We start from the raw sequence: 18,066 nt of genomic DNA, 5'->3' as shown, positions 1-18,066 counted from the left end.
CCCATTTCTCTCTGTTCTGCCCTAGCATGGTATGGAAATTTCAGAAGGAAATAATACATTTATTTTGTACTAAAAAAATGAACCCAGGAATTTAATTTAATTAATCCTGATTTACTTAGGTGCAATAGAAGAACTGGAACTACTGGCTTTGCTCTTTGAGTGATTTTGCATATTCTAATATCCAAACAGAATGATTGTAAAATTCTAGAAAATTACATTTTCTCTCAAGGCTCTAGATAGAAGAATTCAGACTGATTGCTCCTACTTGTGTCCCAGTTCTCTATGAGTTGTGGAAGTGGATTGTGCTTTTGCAAACCCACTTACAAAATCTCTGAGGTTTCAAAATAAGACATGTGGCAAAGGAAACACACTTTTCCCTTGTGCAGCTTGCTACTTAGGAGTATTTCATACTGTGCTGCAATTCCTGAGAAAAGAGTGTGGTCAACATGTATTTTTGCACTGAAATCAGAAATCAAGGCTGCTCTTTAAAAACTCAGTGAAGAGACCAGACAGCCACAGCTTCCTTGAGCATCCTCCCTTCTCTGCTGCTTTATATGGCCTCTCTGCCCTGAGCTGCTGCTGAAGACAAACAAGACATCAGCACTGAGAACATTCCTTTGCAGTGATTTTTAAATGTCACTCCGTTGATTTTATTCTGCTGCTGCTGCTATTTTCTAACCCCCCTCAGTATGGTAGCTGATGTGCAAAACATCAAGTCCCACTGTGCATCCCAGGCAATTTATATATAGTCTGAAGGAGAGGATGTTGTAACCCAGCACATGAGTGTTGCCCAGATCATGCTCATGTGCAGCCTCACTGTTTATCTCATGCCAGGCTGACACTGTGTGTTTGAGCCCTGGAGCTCAGCCCAAAAATAGATGGGCTTGGTTGGGTGCTGGATCAGAACCGGCTCTGAGCTGCTCTATTAAAACTTCTTCAGCTCAACAAGTGCATGTCAGGAGGTCCCCTCTCTCTGCTATGTGGCATTGAGGATGGCAGCAAGGCTTCATACCTGCCCTTTCCTGCTCTGATTTCATCCTAGGGTTCTAGAGACTGCCTCTTCCTATATCTGCGTGGGACCATTGTTGTGCTGACACACAAGATGTTCTTCCCTGAAACTGAGCTGTGTTCCTTACAAGCAGTGCTTACCCCTCATGCTGCTGCCATCTAGGACACTCTCCTGAGTTTCATGGCATTTAAATGTTCCATGATACTGCTAGAACAACTCCAGCACAACCATGGAAGTCAGCTTTGTGAAAAACATGTCCACTCCCCCGTGAAAATTTAAGAAGTTTAATAAAGGACAATAGGAGACAAGGACCATAGAGCAAAGGTTGTTATGGCTGGGTGCAACTTGACACTGAGCCAAGACCACACTGTTACCTTTGGGGATACCCCTGAAATGCCTTTTCCCTTGCAACAGCCTGTTGCATATTCATAGTCCCTTATGCATATCCATAAACTGGTTTACATTCTCCAGGAACTATTTTACATGGCCCCTCCTTGGGTCTGTCTTTTTAGAGCATGCGTGTTTCTTGGCTGTGGTTTTGGCTCCTTCTCTTTATCACTTCCAGTTTGGACCTTGGTCCACACTGCCTTCAGACGGTGAGTGCTGATAGCTGGCATATCTGTAGCAGGTGTCCTCATCCTGTGTTCACTGGATGTTATCCCATCCAAGCAGGCATTTTAACACAAGCATAGCTATTTCACTACTATGTCTAAGCCTAAGTAACAGCAAAAATACAAACTATCTATATAACAAAGTTACTTTAACACCACACATATAAAATCCATTCTAATACCTGCAAAAAGCCAATATTATAATATGTATCTATAACAGCTTCTATTCTGTCTTCAGGAAAAATAGAAATATCTTCTTTATTCCACAGCTTAAGTTACACTTGTAGAGTAATGAAGAAAGGGACCAAGCCAGCAGATTTTGTCTGTATAGGTACAATCCAGTTGTGAAAGTGACCAACATCTCCTAACTGGGGAGCAGCAGTTACAAAAGCAGTGTAGTCTCTGGTGATTTTCTTTCCTTGCCACATAGCCCAGAATGAAAGATAAGGAAAATTATTTTGATTTTGTTACATCAGCACATTTGGTGTTGCTGCCTTTTTTTTTTTTCCTTTTATTTTTTTTTTAAGGCAAGTTTCCTCTAGGAGATATTGAGCTGTCTGGATAAAGCTCTGTCTTAAATTGTGTTCTACAATTATATATGCCCTTGTCTCATTCAAGGGCTAGACAAGGTGTCTGGTGTTTTGGGTGGAATCCAGGTGATATCTGGCTCAGCACAGAAGTGTCCAAGTTCTATACCACTGAGTTGACTGCATTAAGTGACAAAAGATGATGATTCTGACTGAAGTGTCTCACCTATCTCTGATCTGTAAGACTGCTTAGTTAGGAATAAGGATGAATTGAGTCCTCAGCAGTGGTATTTTGGTTGCAGTGACTGAAACAGGACCTTTCTCTCCTCATGAAATGTCATAGGGCAAGAATTCATTGCATGTTCTCAAGCCTTTCCCTTCTTCCTAAAACCCATACATACAGGAGACAATTGCATTGCTGGACAAAGCTCATCCATTTCTTGCTTCACAAGTCAGCTGTGCTCCACCACTTAGCAGGAAAGAGGGAGAGCTGTCAGGGTGGAGAGGAACACAGCCTATCTCTAAGTATTCCTTCCCACTGCTGAAGTGAAAAACCTCAGATTTTGAAAGGACAGTGACTGGAGGAAAACAAAGAGTAGAGGAAAACAAAGAACAAGGGTAACCTTTATAATGCAGGGCATAAGACCAGTACTGAGTACATGGTGAGATGATTGTTCAAGCTTCTGCCAGCTTTGGGATAATTTGTTTATTTCCTTATACATAAATGCACAACCCTGGATGGTAGAGAAAACACGCTGTATCTCTTCAACTCTTCTTTGCAGGAAATACATTCCTGATTTTGCTACAACCCAGAACTGTCTTTTTTCTACTTTGGGTGGATAAAAGACTGACTGGTTTTCTTCCTGTAAGGAAGAAAGGTTATGTGGGGATGCATGAGAACCATCAAAGACATTTTTTACTCTGAATCGCCCTGCCAGAGATTTTTCTGCTGTTTTGTTTATCTTAGCCCAGCTGAGTAAAGGTGAAGGTAGCAAAGGGTCTCATGCCATTCACTGAATGCCTACAGTGTTTTTCTCCTGCTTAGGAAGCTATGGACAGGAATGTATAGTTTTTACACAAGGGAAAATAGATTATACTTCAAGAGATCCTGAAAAGTAAGGAAACAAATGCCCTGGTTTTGTAGCTGAACATTCTGTCTCAACTAACTGGAAGAAAAAGAAATCCTAAGTTTTAGGTTCTTGTTAAAATGCTTATATTTATTACAAAAATAATTTACTTAGCAGTAAAGCATTCCTAACAACTCTAGGCATCTCCCCTGTGGTATTTTTGCTGTTTACAAAGCAGGATTACTTTCCATGATGTTGGCTATCTTCCCATCCTGTTAGGTAAACTGTTTTTCAAGCCGAGCTGCTCTTCTTCAGGGAAATGAGCTGCAAGGTGTGCGTATGTGCGTGGTGATTTGTTGAAAGGAATTTTTTCAATCCCTGGGCATAATATTTCTTTTGTTATTCTTCCAGCTGTGTTTTCCTTTGTGTGTTGCTAAAAAGAGTGACAGAATTTCTAAGAAGTTACTGCAGAACCCATAAGCCCTGAATATGCGCAATCAAAACAATTCCTTGTTAGAGTTCAGCTGGTTGAGAAATAAAGACAGAAAACACACTAAAATATTCTCTTAAACCTAGAGTACACTATGTCAAATCCACAGAGCAGCAAGGTAGGCATGAGATGAAGAACTGAAGATGAAGGAGGAGCTGTGCATCGATGGGAACAAATGTCCCACTCCCCAAAGAACAGCCAGGAGTTAAAGGCAGAGTGGATCTTGAACTAAGACCTAGAATATAAAATCTCTTCCTTGACTGCTACCCTGGTATGCACATTAAACACACTCTGCTGGGAAGCTGCAGTTTGTAAATAGAACAGATTCCTGATGGATTTCTGTTCCTTGCTCCATTTTGGGAAATTTCTGCCTTCAGGACTCAGTTCCTGTGCTACCTTTGGGTTTCTGCTACATGGAGACATACAGCCGAATAATAGGTCTTGCTTGGAGCAGGTTCTATGGATTTCTGCTTCACACTGGGCTACCCATTCATTGCTTCTTGGGATCCCTGATAAGAATTTATTGAAAACCAGAATGTAGTTGTTCTGAGGCCTCAGAATTTCCCACTTGTGTTGGTACTTCATTGAGAAATACACACTATACATACGAAAAATTCTGCCTTTAAAGAAGGGTTTCTTTTCTAAGTGCCCTTAACTTTTTTATGTGCTGTTGGCTTGGCTTTATGCTCCTTTGGCACAAAAGATGCTGCTTGTTCTATCAGCTACAAGATCAGTGACAATGTGGTTAATTAGCATCCCCATGTAGGTATAATTATTAATTCTGTTGGTGAAGGTATTCAGATATGCCAAATAATTTTTGATTCAGAAGATGCCAAATGATTTTTGATTCAGACTCTGACACTTAGGCACACGCTCTGATGTTAAAAAATGTCCATGACTAGAAATGCTTTAGCTGGATCTTCCTTTACTGAAGACAAAACGGATGAACATGTTTGCTTGCTGTCAGGTACGTTCTATATTTAGATTTTTAATGTTCTGGGTGGACTACTCAGATTTAGATAATGTCGCAACTAAAGTAAGCATGAATATCAATTAACTAACCAAAAATCCCCCTGTTTTTTCAAGAAAACAGCTCCTTAAGCTGTCTAATCACTGAACACTTGATTTTTTTCCCGGGTAGATGTCTTCCACTTTATATCAGTAAAATTGTTAAGAAAAAGTTATTAAAGAAGCAGGTAAAAAGCTGCCTAATTTGCTTCATCTACTTTGTAAACTAATGGTTTAAGGAGTTAAGCATTTTCTGATTTAAGGCAATGCAGTTTATGTCAGCCCTATGTAGGCCAGTTTCCAAGAAATAGAACTCATTTCTATGTTTTTCTCTAAAGTGCATAAAACTGGAAGCAGAGACAGCTCAGGACTTCCCAATAACATGTTTATATTTTTAATAATATGTTTTTCTCTAAAGTGCATAAAACTGGAAGCAGAGACAGCTCAGGACTTCCCAATAACAGTCAAAATTTTGCCATTCTAAAGGTGAGAGCCTTGGTCTAGAGTGTTTCAAGCTCCATGAGCTCAGGAAAGAACAGTGGACAGAAGTGTCTGTGGTGAGTACCTGTTGTTGTTCCTGTTGCTCTGCTATACTTCAGCTATGAGAGCAGCAGCAGGAACAGCCATGAGGGTTTGCCAGAGCTCCGAGCAGCCAAGGCAACAGTGGTGCTGTGGCTATTCTGCAGCTGCCTTTGTACTGCCAATGTAAAGCCTTTATGGAAAGCAGCCCTCTAAAGAAGTTTTCCTGCATTGCATCTGAATCTATTTGCTAAAAAATGCACATGGCAGTGATGGTTAATGCAGGTGATCAGCAGCTTTCAGTTATGTGCTAATGCCACCTGATACAAGAAAAGGAACCCGTCTCTTCTTCAGTGCCTTAACCCTACCTCTACAGCTGTGTAAAATAGAAAACTTCTATTTTCTGCTCTTCTTTTCCCTGCAGAGAAATAATTCTTACTGGTACGGGGCTTTAAGTTTTGACATTTTGAATGTCTGAGATGGGTATGTTTTAGGCAAAGAGGAGACTATGTGGGACCTGGTGGTATAAAAAAGTGATTGAAAATTAAATTGTCTTAGTTTGGTCTATTAAGGTTGGATTTATAACTGTCACCTTTCCTGAAAAACTCAGTTTATTAAGATTTTTAATACTGATTTGATACTTCAAGTGGATATATTGTGGTAATTAAGTGTCATGGGGCTTCAGTACATCCAGAATATCTTCAAAGGACAGTGAATAGTACTCACATCACAATCCACTTAGCAATAAGGGGAAAGCACTATATAATTACAGTAATTGGAGAAAGTAAAGAGTGAGTTTTTGCGCCTACTGTACCACAAAGAAAGGTTAAAAACATCAAGCACCTGTGACCACATCTTTAGTTGACATAAATTAGATAATTACTTTTTTTCCCAGCATCATATCTTTGTTAATTGTGTAAACGCATAATAGAATGAGGGACTCAATTCCCCTGGGATCTTACATTGCCAGTTATTACAATTTTATAACTGCTTCTTTCTAAGGGTTTGTAAAATGGATTTGAGTACCAGCAGCATTATTTGCTTTTCTTTTGAAAGCACTTTCAAAATAGTTAAGGCTACATTATGTTTCAGGAAAGGGATTGTAACTATTTCTGATATTCAATTATAATTAAAGGTATTATACATTTTGTTCTATACAATGAGGCCATCCTAACACAGTGGTACTTGTTATTTTAATATGCAGCTGAATGCTTGTTTACTCTAATTTCAGGCATGTTTTGTCCTAAAAATGAAGATCTGATCTAAAAGATATGAAGTGTTTGACACCACTTATATGTAGGATACGAATATGTGGTTCAATATGAGGCTGACTCTGAAACAAAAAGAATCTTTTAAAATAAAGTTCAGAAAGGTAAAAATTACTTTAAAACAAAAATAAAAACACTTGATTTTTTTTCCCTTAAAAGCCTATCACTTCTATTATCCAATCATGATATTTCCAGTGGTCACCCTTCACACTGTCACTCAACAAGAGAAGCTGAAAGGTGACACAGATTTTAGGATCCCTAGTGGTACTTTGAACCCAGATCCTAATGTAAGCATCCATGTTACTGAATGGTACATATGAAAAATGGACTATAATAATAATAATTGCATTTCTTTTCAGATGTACCAGAGCCCCCTTATAAAGCAATAAATGCTTCTGTGTATCACAATTCTTGCAGCTAACCTCAGACAACAAGGTGGTTGTATATGGTAATTTATAAGTAATTTATTCTGAAAGTTAAATAACTGAAGAATAACTAAAAGCTAGAATTAAGCTTTAAAGGTTATTTTAATTCTGCCTTCTTACGTGTGGAAATTGGCAGACATTGGTGTCAAGTTTTGTTCATAGCCTTTATTTATCCAATACTTCTCTGCAGCACAAAAATAATTTCTCATGTAGGCTACAGAAATTTCATTCATCAAATCAGAACCATAGTTCAGCTCATCATATAAGATAGACCAACACAAATGCACCTATGGAATTCTACAGAAGTGACAGAAAATTAATAGAAAAAAATGTATTGCAAAATAATAAAGAGAATATTTTAAAAAATTGTTACTTTCAACTAAACTTCTAAAGAATTTTCAGAAGACCATCAAAGGGCAATTCTGAAAGGCATAATTAATTCCAGATTTCCATTCCTCTTTACAAAAAAGAAGCAGAGCTCTTGAAAGGTTAGAAAAAATTGTGAAATAAAAATTCTTGTTCTTTTTCAAACTTGGGTCTGAAAAGAACTCATGCCATTTTTCCTTAAAATGTACTATCAGATATACCATGAGAAGTGAGAATGCTGCCTTGGCAATTATCCATAAAGACATAAGGGTAATTTACCAGGAAGGAAACTGTAATACATCATGGGAGGTGCAGTCACAGAATCACTGAATGGTTTGGGTTGGAAGGGACCTTAAAGATCACCCAGTTCCAGCCCCCCAGCCATGGACAGGAACACCTCCCACTAGCCCAGGTTGCTCAGAGCCCATCCAGCCTGGCCTTGTGTAAGTTCTGAGTCCAGCCAAGAACCTCAGTCCAATGTCCCATTAGGCATTCACCCAGTTGTGGAAGACAGGAGAATCTCAAATGTTTCTCATCAACTTGTTAATCCAAAATACTCTACAGATATCTTATCAACAAATTGACAATTTAACTTCCCAGGTGGAGTATTGAAAAGTGTAAACTAGAATTCCCATTAAATCACATCCATAATTATTTACAGTCATCCTAGTTTCAAATTCATGTTATATTAAACCCAGTTAAAGTTAAAAGACTTATTTGTAATTTATACAACTGGAAGATCAGAACTGTGTGCTGCATTTCACCATAGGTAATGTCACAGAATCACACAGAATCACAAGGCTGGAAGAGACCTTCAAGATCATTGAGTCCAACCCATGCCCTAACACCTCAACTAAACCATGGCACCGAGTGCCACATCCAGTCTTTTTTTAAACACATCCAGGGATGGTGACTCCACACCCACTGCATCCTGGGCAGACCATTCCAGAACTTTATCACCCTTTCTGTAAAAAACTTCTTCCTAATATCCAACCTATATTTCCCCTGATGCAGTCGGTGTCTGTGTCCTCTTGTTCTGACATTTGTTATCTGGAGAAAGAGACCAACTCCCACTTGACTACAACCACCTTTCAGGAAGTTGTAGAGAGCGATAAGGTCACCCTTGAGTCTCCTTTTCTCCAGGCTAAACAACCCCCAGCTCCCTCAGTTGTTCCTCACAGGGTTTGTGTTCCAAGCCCCTCCCCAGCCTTGTTGCCTCCCCTGGACACACTCAAGCATCTCAATGTCCTTTCTAAACTGAGGGCCCCAGAACTGGACACAGCACTCAAGGTGTGGCCTCACCAGTGCTGAGTGCAGGGGAAGGATGACCTCCCTGCTCCTGCTGGCCACACCATTCCTGATACAGGCCAGGATGCCATTGGCCTTCTTGGCCACCAGGGCACACTGCTGGCTCATGTTCAGTCTGTTGTTGACCAGCACCCCCGGGTCCCTTTCTGCCTGGGCACTGTCCAGCCACACTGTCCCCAGCCTGTAACGTTACAGGGGGTTACTGTGGCCAAAATGCAGGACTCAGCACTTGGACTTAGTAAACTCCAACCCATTGGACTCTGCCCATCCAACCAACATTCTAGGTCTCTCTGCAGAGCCCTCCTACCTTCCAACAGATCGACACTAAGATCAGCTTAGTGTCATCTGCAAACTTACTAATGAAGGACTCATTACCTTCATCCATGTCATCAGTGAAGATATTGAACAGAGCTGGCCCCAGCACAGAGCCCTGAGGGACACCACTGGTGACTGGCCCCAGCTGGATGCAGCACCGTTCACCACCACTCTCTGGGCCCGGCCATCCAGCCAGTTCCTAACCCAGCACAGTGTTCCTGTCCAAGCCGTGGCTGCCAGCTTTTCCAGAAGTGTGCTGTGGGAGACAGTGCCAAAGGCCTTGCTGAAGTCCAGGTAAACAACATCCACAGCTTTTCCTGCATCCACCAGGCAGGTCACTTGGTCATAAAAGGATACCAGATTGGTCAAACACGACCTGCCCCTCCTAAACCCATGCTGGCTGGGTCTGATACCCTGGCCATCCCATAAGTTCTGTGTGATGACACACAATATAAACTGTTCCATAACCCTACCAGGTACTGAGGTCAGGCTGACTGCCCTATAATTTCCAGGATCCTCCTTCCCACCCTTGTTGTGAATGGGTGTCACATTGGCCAGCTTCCAGTCATCTGGAACCTCACCAGTGAGCCAGGACTGCTGGGAAATGATGGAGAGCAGCTTCACAAGTTCATCTGCCAGCTCCCTCATCACCCTGGGGTGGATCCCGTCTGGGCCCATAGATTTATGAACATTCAAGCGGCTCAGCAGTTCTCTGACTGCCTCCTCCTGGACAGGGGGACCATTCTGCTCCTGACATCATCTGCCAGCACAGGAGGACAGTTGTCCTGAGGACAAGACATCTTCCCACTAAAGACTGAGGCAAAGAAGGTTTTAAGCACTTTCACCTTCTCCTCATATGCAGTTACAGAGTTCCCTCCTGCATCCAGTAGAGAACAAAGGTTGGTCTTACCCTTCTTTTTGCTGTTAATATATTTGTAAAAACATTTTTTATAATCCTTTACAGAAGTTGCTAAATTAAGTCTGAACTGAGCTTTGACCTCCCTTAATTTTTTTCCTACATGCCCTTGCAGACCCCTTTAATACTTCCTGTGAGACCTGACCCTCCTTCCAAAGATGATACATCCTCTTTTTATTTCTAAGTTCCTTCAAAACCTCCTTGCCCATCCAGGCTGGGTGTTTGCCTCGTCGCCTCACCTTTCAGCACACAGGGACAGTCTGTTCCTGTGGCCTCAAGATCTCTATTTTGAAGCACACCCACCTTTCCTGGACTCCTTTGTTTTTAAGGGCTGCTTCCCATGGAACTCTCTGATTAAGTCTTCTAAATAGGCCAAAGTCTGCCCTCCGGCAGTCCAGTGTAAAAGTCTTATTGATGTTCCTCCTGATTTCACCAAATATCAAGGACTCTATAATTTCACCACATCTCCCACCAGCCCATCTCTATTTGCAAACAACAGGTGTAATACAAACCTTGGTAGGCTTGCTCACCAGCTGTGATAAAAATTGTCCTCCACACACTCTAAGAACTTCCTGGACTGCCTCTGTTCTGCTGTGTTAAGCTCCCAGCAGATGTCTGGTAGGTTTAAGTCACCTACAAGAACAAGGGCTGGTGATCCTGAAGCATTCTTCAACTACTTATAGAATAAGTTTCCACCTCTTCCTCCTGGTTGGGTGGATAATAACAGACTCCCAGTGCCTCTGTACAAATGTAATATATGCACACAGAGAGAATTTTTTTCCGTTAATTAATTCAATTGTTATGATCTTGTCCTATGAATACCTGTGTTATAATGCAGTTATGATGTCAGTGTTATAAAGATGCAAAATGCATGTTTTAAAATCATTGTTTCTTTAATTTTAAAATCCACTTTGAAACCACAGGGCTCCAGTTATTATAAAACCATGCATTAAAATGTTTAATTTAAAATGCATGTAAATTAGAATCTTTAAGGGCTGATATGGTGAAAATGTTTTCATAATTATATGACATATATATTATATGACTTAGTGTTTTATTTACAAACAGAAACACTTATTGTTTCTACTGAAAAAAAGAAAGAAAAAGTCAAATATCCTATCAGCTATGCACCTGTGTGTGGTCCACAAAGAGACAGATACAAGCTTACAGAATTCTTTGATGATTTTCTAAGATAAGTTAATATCAATGAAATATATTTAAAATGGGCTCAGTTCTGTTCATTCAAACATGTTCTGGCTTGAATTATATTAGTAAACATAAATTGCATCAGAAAAAGCACTGCTTTATGGCTTTGTTTAATTAAATTGGAAAATCAAAACACTGGGACAAGATAACTTTATACCAGATAAAAGAATTGCTGAGGAGCCTTTTTTACACTTTGACCAATCCAGATGAAATTTAATATTTCAGAAATGGTCTGTGATATAATTGGAATAATTTTGAGACTCTGCTATTAATGAATATTAAATGAAAACCTTAAGGCTCAGCTTAACTGGTGTAATCTCTCCCTTCAAAGTCATAATATGAAGCCTGCGTATCCCAGGGAGTATTTTCTGTAAAAATATAAAGTAAGGATTGGATAATATAAAAATAGCAGCTATTGGATAATATAAAAATAGCTATTTTCTGTACAAATATAAGGTAAGGATTGGATAATGTAGAAATAGCATCTAGTTCATCAAGGAGGAGAACAGTTTATAAAAAGTCTTCCCTCATAAATTCTTTTGCTAGCTGTAGCAGCTATGAGAAATGAAGAGCTCCTGTGAAATGCCCAAGGCCACACTTTGGTTAGGAGCTAAGACTTACATCACCCTTAATGGGAGATGCACTTTTCTTGATGGAGGCGAGACCTGAGAGCAAGGGGTTTGTTGCAGAACAAAAAGGAGTTGTGCTGTTTCCTTAATTGCACTATTCATTGACAAAAGAGCACTAGAAAGAGGAGGAAGCACAGAGAACAGCCAGGGAACTCGGAAGGAACTGCAGTTGGAATGGATGGCGGTGTCCTACCTTGTACACGATGATGGGGATATCAATGACAATGTAGATAAGGTCTCCCAGTGCCAGGCTGGCTATCAGCGCGTTGGGGCCGTTCCTCATGCACTTGTTCTGGTAAATGATCCTCAGCAAAGTTGCATTCCCAACCATCCCAATGATGAAAATAGCACAGGACACCACGGTGTTAATGTATTTGAAAGTTTCGGCAATCTTAGTCTGCTGGGAACATTTGACAGTTTGGTTGGACACCGGGGGCTGCATGGTGGTGAGGAGAACGCTGGATTCGATCCCTGAGAAGGTGGAAAGGGGATTTCCCGAGTCGCTCTGATTGGAAACGTCTCTGTCAGAGCTGTCACTGAGGACAAATCCCGGGAGCAGCAACAGCAAGGAAACTCTTAAACACAAGGCTTCCATCCTGAAGTCCCCAGTGAGTAAATTCAGTGAGACAAGATCTTCGCTTTTTTTCTTCAGTATTTCAGTGAGATACTTCTCACTTTTTCACCTGTGTAGAGAAACTGTAAGCAAAAAAAAAAAAAGAAAAAAACCCACATAATCAGTACAACAGGTAGTCTAACACATCCTGTTAGGTGCTTCACTTAGGGAAGGTATCTGAATGCTCAGCCTCTGCAGCACGTATGTATAAACACCTGTTTATACTCACTGTGCTGCTCTGAAATCTAGATTATCCCCATTACCTGCCTGACAAGAGGCAAATACAAAAAATTCCTTTAAGTAAGTGATAGCTTATGCAAATAAGATCCCACCAAAACCCTGTTAACTTGAGACAGAATTTGTAAAGGGATGGAAAAAATAAGATGGATGAAATTCTGTTTAAAAATATAGTCTTGCAGGAAAAGCAGACCTGTCTTGGAGACTGCTGAATGGTATTTTAGCTAAAATAAGAACTTTTAGTAAATTCATCAATTTTCTGAGCATTTTTGAGGTACTGCAACAATTAGACTTTATATTATTTTTGTCTGACTTATTACCTGGATTTCAAAAGAAAACTGAAAAGACATGTATTTCAAATCAAAATCTGGACTAGATCCAAATTCCCTAATTATCAGGAGGAAGATTTTATAGTCCTAGGATAGACCTCTAGCCAGGAAAATACCTTCAAACTTTGTCATTTGGTCCTGAGTGTAATTGCAACTCATGCTGAGTACTTAGGCATGGTGATATTAATAGAAAAAAATGAAGCTCTTTAAGGATAAAAAATACTTGATTTGATATTCTAAGCAATAACTCATGACATTTCCAGGTAGGGAAGAAAGCAGCATAGAATCTTGCCCTAATAAGTGTGACTACCTGTGTGCAACTGCTGCCACAGGGTTTGTAGATACCAAACCTCCAGTGAAACCAGGGATGCCATTTAAGTCCATTTTCCTGAAGCCTTGGTTTAATTTGAGATTTTTTTTTTTTTAACATGGCTTATATCTGCAAAACAAGACAAAGTGCTGCAGTGTTGACAAAAGAAGAGTAGAAAATAAAGTATTTCTGATTTCCAGGGACTCGCCTGAAGTATTTGGGAGGATCCTTTTGAATAAATGAATCCTAATTGAATTCCCTGTGGAGCTGTTAAGTCAGAGTTTATAGCAAGACGTTTACCAGAGAAGGAGGGAGAACATTTACTGATAGTACTTCTGGAGCAGGCAGAATATAAATATTTACTAGTATTGCAGGCTCCTGTTGTATGTGGTCTGTGGAAGTGTGTGAGTACATCTGTAGAGCAGCGGATGCGATGCTAACCCAAATATTCCTGTCTGGCATGCAGAGTGCTGGCCCTCACAGACCGGGGATCCACCTTTCAATCCTTGTACTGCTGTATTTGAGATCAGGAAATGGCCAACTCCGAGATCCCGTGGACTTAATTTCAAAGTTTAACATACTAAATAGTAAATCCTTTTTTATTTAGTTAAATTAATTGCTGGTTATGATGGTATCTCAGGGCACTTAGCAGCAGCATGGTGCAAGTGTGTTAACTTTAGGTTTCTAAATCTTACCACAAAAACAGAGATGTTTGACTGTAATTCTTTTCAGGCAAGGATTAATACTCGTATTGTTTTCTGTAACTACGGTTCCTCAATTTACAAATGCGAAATATGTATCACTATTAAATGGCTTTTCCAAGTATATGTGACAAAGCTATGAACAGAACCCACAGCCCTATGTTTTAGTAGTTATATGAGTTTCCTCCTTACTTTGTGACCCTTTTTGTGAAAATTTGATGTATATATCATATAAACATGGTGGCAGCATGGCAGTCATGCCTCCAGCATGCAAAGCTGGCAACAAAATTGCCAGTTACCATCTCTTCCCTCTCCCGGAAGAAACTTTTCCCTAAGAAGAAAAACTAGAAAGTTTTTAATAGGCTAACTACTAAGGAAAGTTTTTAATAGGCTAACTACTAAGGGTACTTTTTTATAGATCCCTGACAGCCCTTCATTCCTCTGTGCATATTTTTACAGTATTTATCTTGCTGCAGAATATAACATGCAGCCTGCCTCGTACGAGTAACACACTGGCATCCCTGATAACTTTCTGTGATAAGATAATCTAGGATTGTCCTTCACACACGCAGCCTGGGTACCTGGAGGGTGTGAGGGTGCTCTGTTCGTGTGAGAGCCACCCGCCTGTGTTGTGCCTGTGCTCCTGCAGTGCTGCTGAAGCAGCCGCGGACGCAGGGAACTAAATTTCTGACTTGCCTGGAGTATCAAGCCAGAAAAATTCCCATGCCGAGGTTCGCAAGAGACCGTACTACTGGAAATGAAATTGTTCCAAAGACCGGCTAAAACGTTGACAGCGCTTGATGAGCGTAAGGCAGCTGAGACGTGAGCAGGGGCAAATGGAGCGGAGCAGGGCAGGAAGGCACTGAAGGGAACAACGCCGGCAAGGGGGATCCTCTGGGCTGCTCCCAGCGAGCGCTGCCGGGGAAGCCGCCCGCTGCTCCTTCTCCAAGGCGAGAGGAGACACGCTCCTTGCTTCACCAGCGAAGGATCAATTCCAACATGCACTGGCAAAGCGGTGCTGCCCGCCCTGCAGCCTATATAGAGAGCCTCTGGCAAGATCCATACATTGCTAAACTTTATGGAATAACAGTTGCCCCAAGCTGCCTTGTGCCCGTCTCTTGTTCTCTCTCCCTTCCTCTCTCTCTCACACGCTCACAGCCGCACACAGAGGTGCACCACCGGCACCGAATCCCTGTCCGGGGCGTTTCCAGCGGTGCGGAAGGTGCCCGAGGCTCGGGCCGGGCTGTTCCCGGAGTGGGATGGCGATGGGGCTCCCGCAGCATCCCGCGCACTTCCCCCCGCCGCGCCTCCCCGCCCGCCTCACCCTCATGCTGGGGCTGCCGGCGCCGCCGCCGCCGCCTCGGAGAATTTCTTCGGAGTGGCTTTTCCTGGGATAGTCTTACCAGATCCTCCTGCCCGCGTCTGACTGGGTGGAATTGAAAATCCCCACCTCCGCTCAATCAGTGAACGAAAGAGACAGACCGAAGAAGTCGGAGCGTCCCCTCTTCACTGCCCCCTCCCCCAATTAAAACAAACCTCCAGCCCGAACTGAGCCCCTGCCAATGTTAAACACAAAGGCTGCCTCCCGGGCACGGGGGAGCGCGGAGCTCCTTAACTCTTTCCTCGCTGAAACTGAGCACAGCTGCTTCGCTGGACTCATCTAAACCACAGCCCCGGGAACGCACTGCTGTAGCTGCCTGCTAGTGGCACGCAGGATTCTCTTACCTGATCCCACCGGACAGCAGAAGATCCACGAGCAAAAACTGATCCACGAGCAAAAATAAACCTCTTTTGCTTTGCATTTGCCCCGGGGCTGGCCGGGATCAGTCTCTGAAACAATCAATAATATTGTGTGTGTGAGAGTTTCAAAAATGCTGGATCCGTGAAGGGAAGCTGCTCCTGAGTGAAAACGTCTTTGATCCATCTAGGACACATCTTGCTAATACATTTTAGTTGCATTTACAAGGATAATAAGAGTGAGGCATTTTCTGTCATTCCTATGTTTCCTATTACTGTTCTTCTGTCAAGACAGAGGTGCAAAAAAAAATCTGTGCAGAAAAAAAGTGGGAAGTTCACTTATACCTAATGATATTTTCCCACAATGAGAAAAAAATGTGTATCAGAGGCAGCAGCTTGTACAGGAAAGAGTTTCAAAATCCCTTCTTTCATGCTAGCAAGTTTATGAAATTTTGAGTCCTTTGTTGGATCAATTCAGGTTTCTCATTTCCTGGCAAGTTTTCATCTGGTTGTACCACAGAAATTATTTTCTAAACATATATGGTCTTCTTCTGAATAAAAAAAGGCAACCTTCCTAAATAAGATGTAAAAATATGTCGTCCTAAAACTGCAAAAGCAGACTGAAAAGAACAATAGAAAATGTGATGCTAGTGGCCTGAAGAATTAAAATATCTGGCACTAAATAATGTAGGATTTTTTTTAACTTTTTCAGTTTTGCATATTTAAAAGTATGCTTCTGTAATATGTTTGAAATCATCTGATAAATCTTGAACAGGAAAAACCAGCAACTGGATTGACTGGATTAGCAGTACTTTATTACTTCTAGAAAGTCATCTCAGTTAAATGAAGTGTCAAAGCACAGGATCTTTGAAGGAACATACATGTTGAGCTGAGAATCAGAAGGAGCCTACTGTTTGCAAATCAGGTAGAAAGTTTAATTCAAAAATCTCAGGTTGCTGTGAAGTTCAATAAATGCTGATAAGCCACTAGATTATCCATATACTACTAAAAAAAAACTTTACAGTTTGGTCATAGTTGCTTAGTATTAATGATTTGCTTTGTCAAGAATCATCTTCATGGTAAGTTGTTGGGAAAAAAACATTGAAGAGCTGGAAAGGCTGTTATTAAAAACCATGTGCACTTTATGGAGTGCTTTACTGAATGCAACTCTTCAATCTCTTGTGTGTTCTCTAAACATTGTTAAGACCCAATTCCTTTCCTGGGATCATTTGACCTTTATGTCTAAACAATTAGAGCTGTAACAAAAAGAAAAAAAAAAGCAAAACAAAACAAAGCAAAGCAAAAAGTGTATTTCTGATCTCATTCAAACACACATTTGTTATTCCAATTCATAATAACGTGATTCTATGCATAACTATATTTACTATTAAATGAAATAAATACAATGAAATTATCAAATTTACTATGCTGTTAAAGATATATTTCTAGACAGCCTTTATAACTGCTTCTTTTCCTGCCAACCCACATAAGTAGTATTAGCTATTAGAAATTACTGATCCATGTTTTTTTGTTATTTTTACTGTTGCTGATTTTTTAAATGAACCTTTGTTTTGTCTTTAATCTTCTTGGTGTCTAAAGCTCAGTTGATATCTTGTCTTAAACTAAGATAAATTCTAAAATTATAATTAGTGGTTCCTGCTTTTATGGTGTTCAGGAAAGCAACATGGAAGAGGAAGTTTTCACATAGTAATTATGCAAAAACTGTAGTTGCAAATGCAGCTGACATCAGCTACTGGGAAAAGTGATAAAATGCAGTTCTTTACACCAAGATATTTTCATCTTTTAGAGACACTTTCACCATCATTGTAGGACTGCTGCCCTGTGTGGGGAAGAGTTCTTGACTGAGGACTCTGTGTACCAGTTTCAGCACAGTGAAAGTGTTTCCTCTAACCTCTTCTGTTTTGTGTCTTCAACAAACTGCTTAGCTTGTCCTGAATAACTCTGGAGATTCAGAGTAAGGGCAATGTATCAATCTCATCAGAAAAAAAATCCAATTGGATTTGCAGCTGGAGTTGAGAAGACTATCAGCAAATATCAGCTTTTGTAAAGCTATTGATTTCCATGAAGCCTTCAGGTATTAGAAAGAAAGACTTTCATTTTATTGGATTGAAAGGTGTGTTTAGCAAATGTATTACCTGTTAAGCCACTTACCTCCCTAGATTTGGTATGAAATAGGAAAATATGATCATCAAGTTGTGGAGTCCTAAATCGAATTGCTCAGATTCAAAAGACCAAAATCAAAACCAGGCATTGCCTATAATTGGTATTTCCATAAGCAGTCAGTTGGTGGGTTTATAATCTGTAGCATATTCAGAAAATCAGAAGTTATTAATAACAAAGGCTGCAAATATATAATTATTCTGAATTCTTTCACTAGATTTCTGATACAGTTTTTATCAGAAACAATATAAACAATAGGAAATAGAAGCCATTTGGAGAATTTGGAAAAATGCA

The 18,066-nt window shown here is 40.6% G+C and overlaps 1 protein-coding gene across 2 annotated transcripts in view; it reads right to left on the bottom strand.

Moving 5' to 3' along the window:
• Positions 1 to 15,254, bottom strand: part of EDNRA (endothelin receptor type A) — a 36,571-nt gene extending 21,317 nt beyond the window's left edge. Inside the window, exons 1-2 of one of the 2 annotated variants that reach the window (XM_053975768.1) lie at positions 15,179 to 15,254; positions 11,858 to 12,347 (exon numbers count right to left, since the gene is read on the bottom strand). In XM_053975768.1, the coding sequence (XP_053831743.1) occupies positions 11,858 to 12,259 (402 nt within the window). In that variant the 5' untranslated portion in view covers positions 12,260 to 12,347; positions 15,179 to 15,254. Of the gene's footprint in view, positions 1 to 11,857; positions 12,361 to 15,178 lie in introns of both variants that reach the window. The other variant, XM_053975767.1, reaches the window with a different exon arrangement.
• Positions 15,255 to 18,066: the final 2,812 nt, after the last annotated feature.

This window comes from Vidua macroura, chromosome 4 (genome assembly GCF_024509145.1).
Source record: "Vidua macroura isolate BioBank_ID:100142 chromosome 4, ASM2450914v1, whole genome shotgun sequence".
NCBI lineage: Eukaryota > Metazoa > Chordata > Aves > Passeriformes > Viduidae > Vidua > Vidua macroura.
Note: the sequence above shows the minus strand (reverse complement) of the source record. Positions and strands in the feature narration are given on the sequence as shown.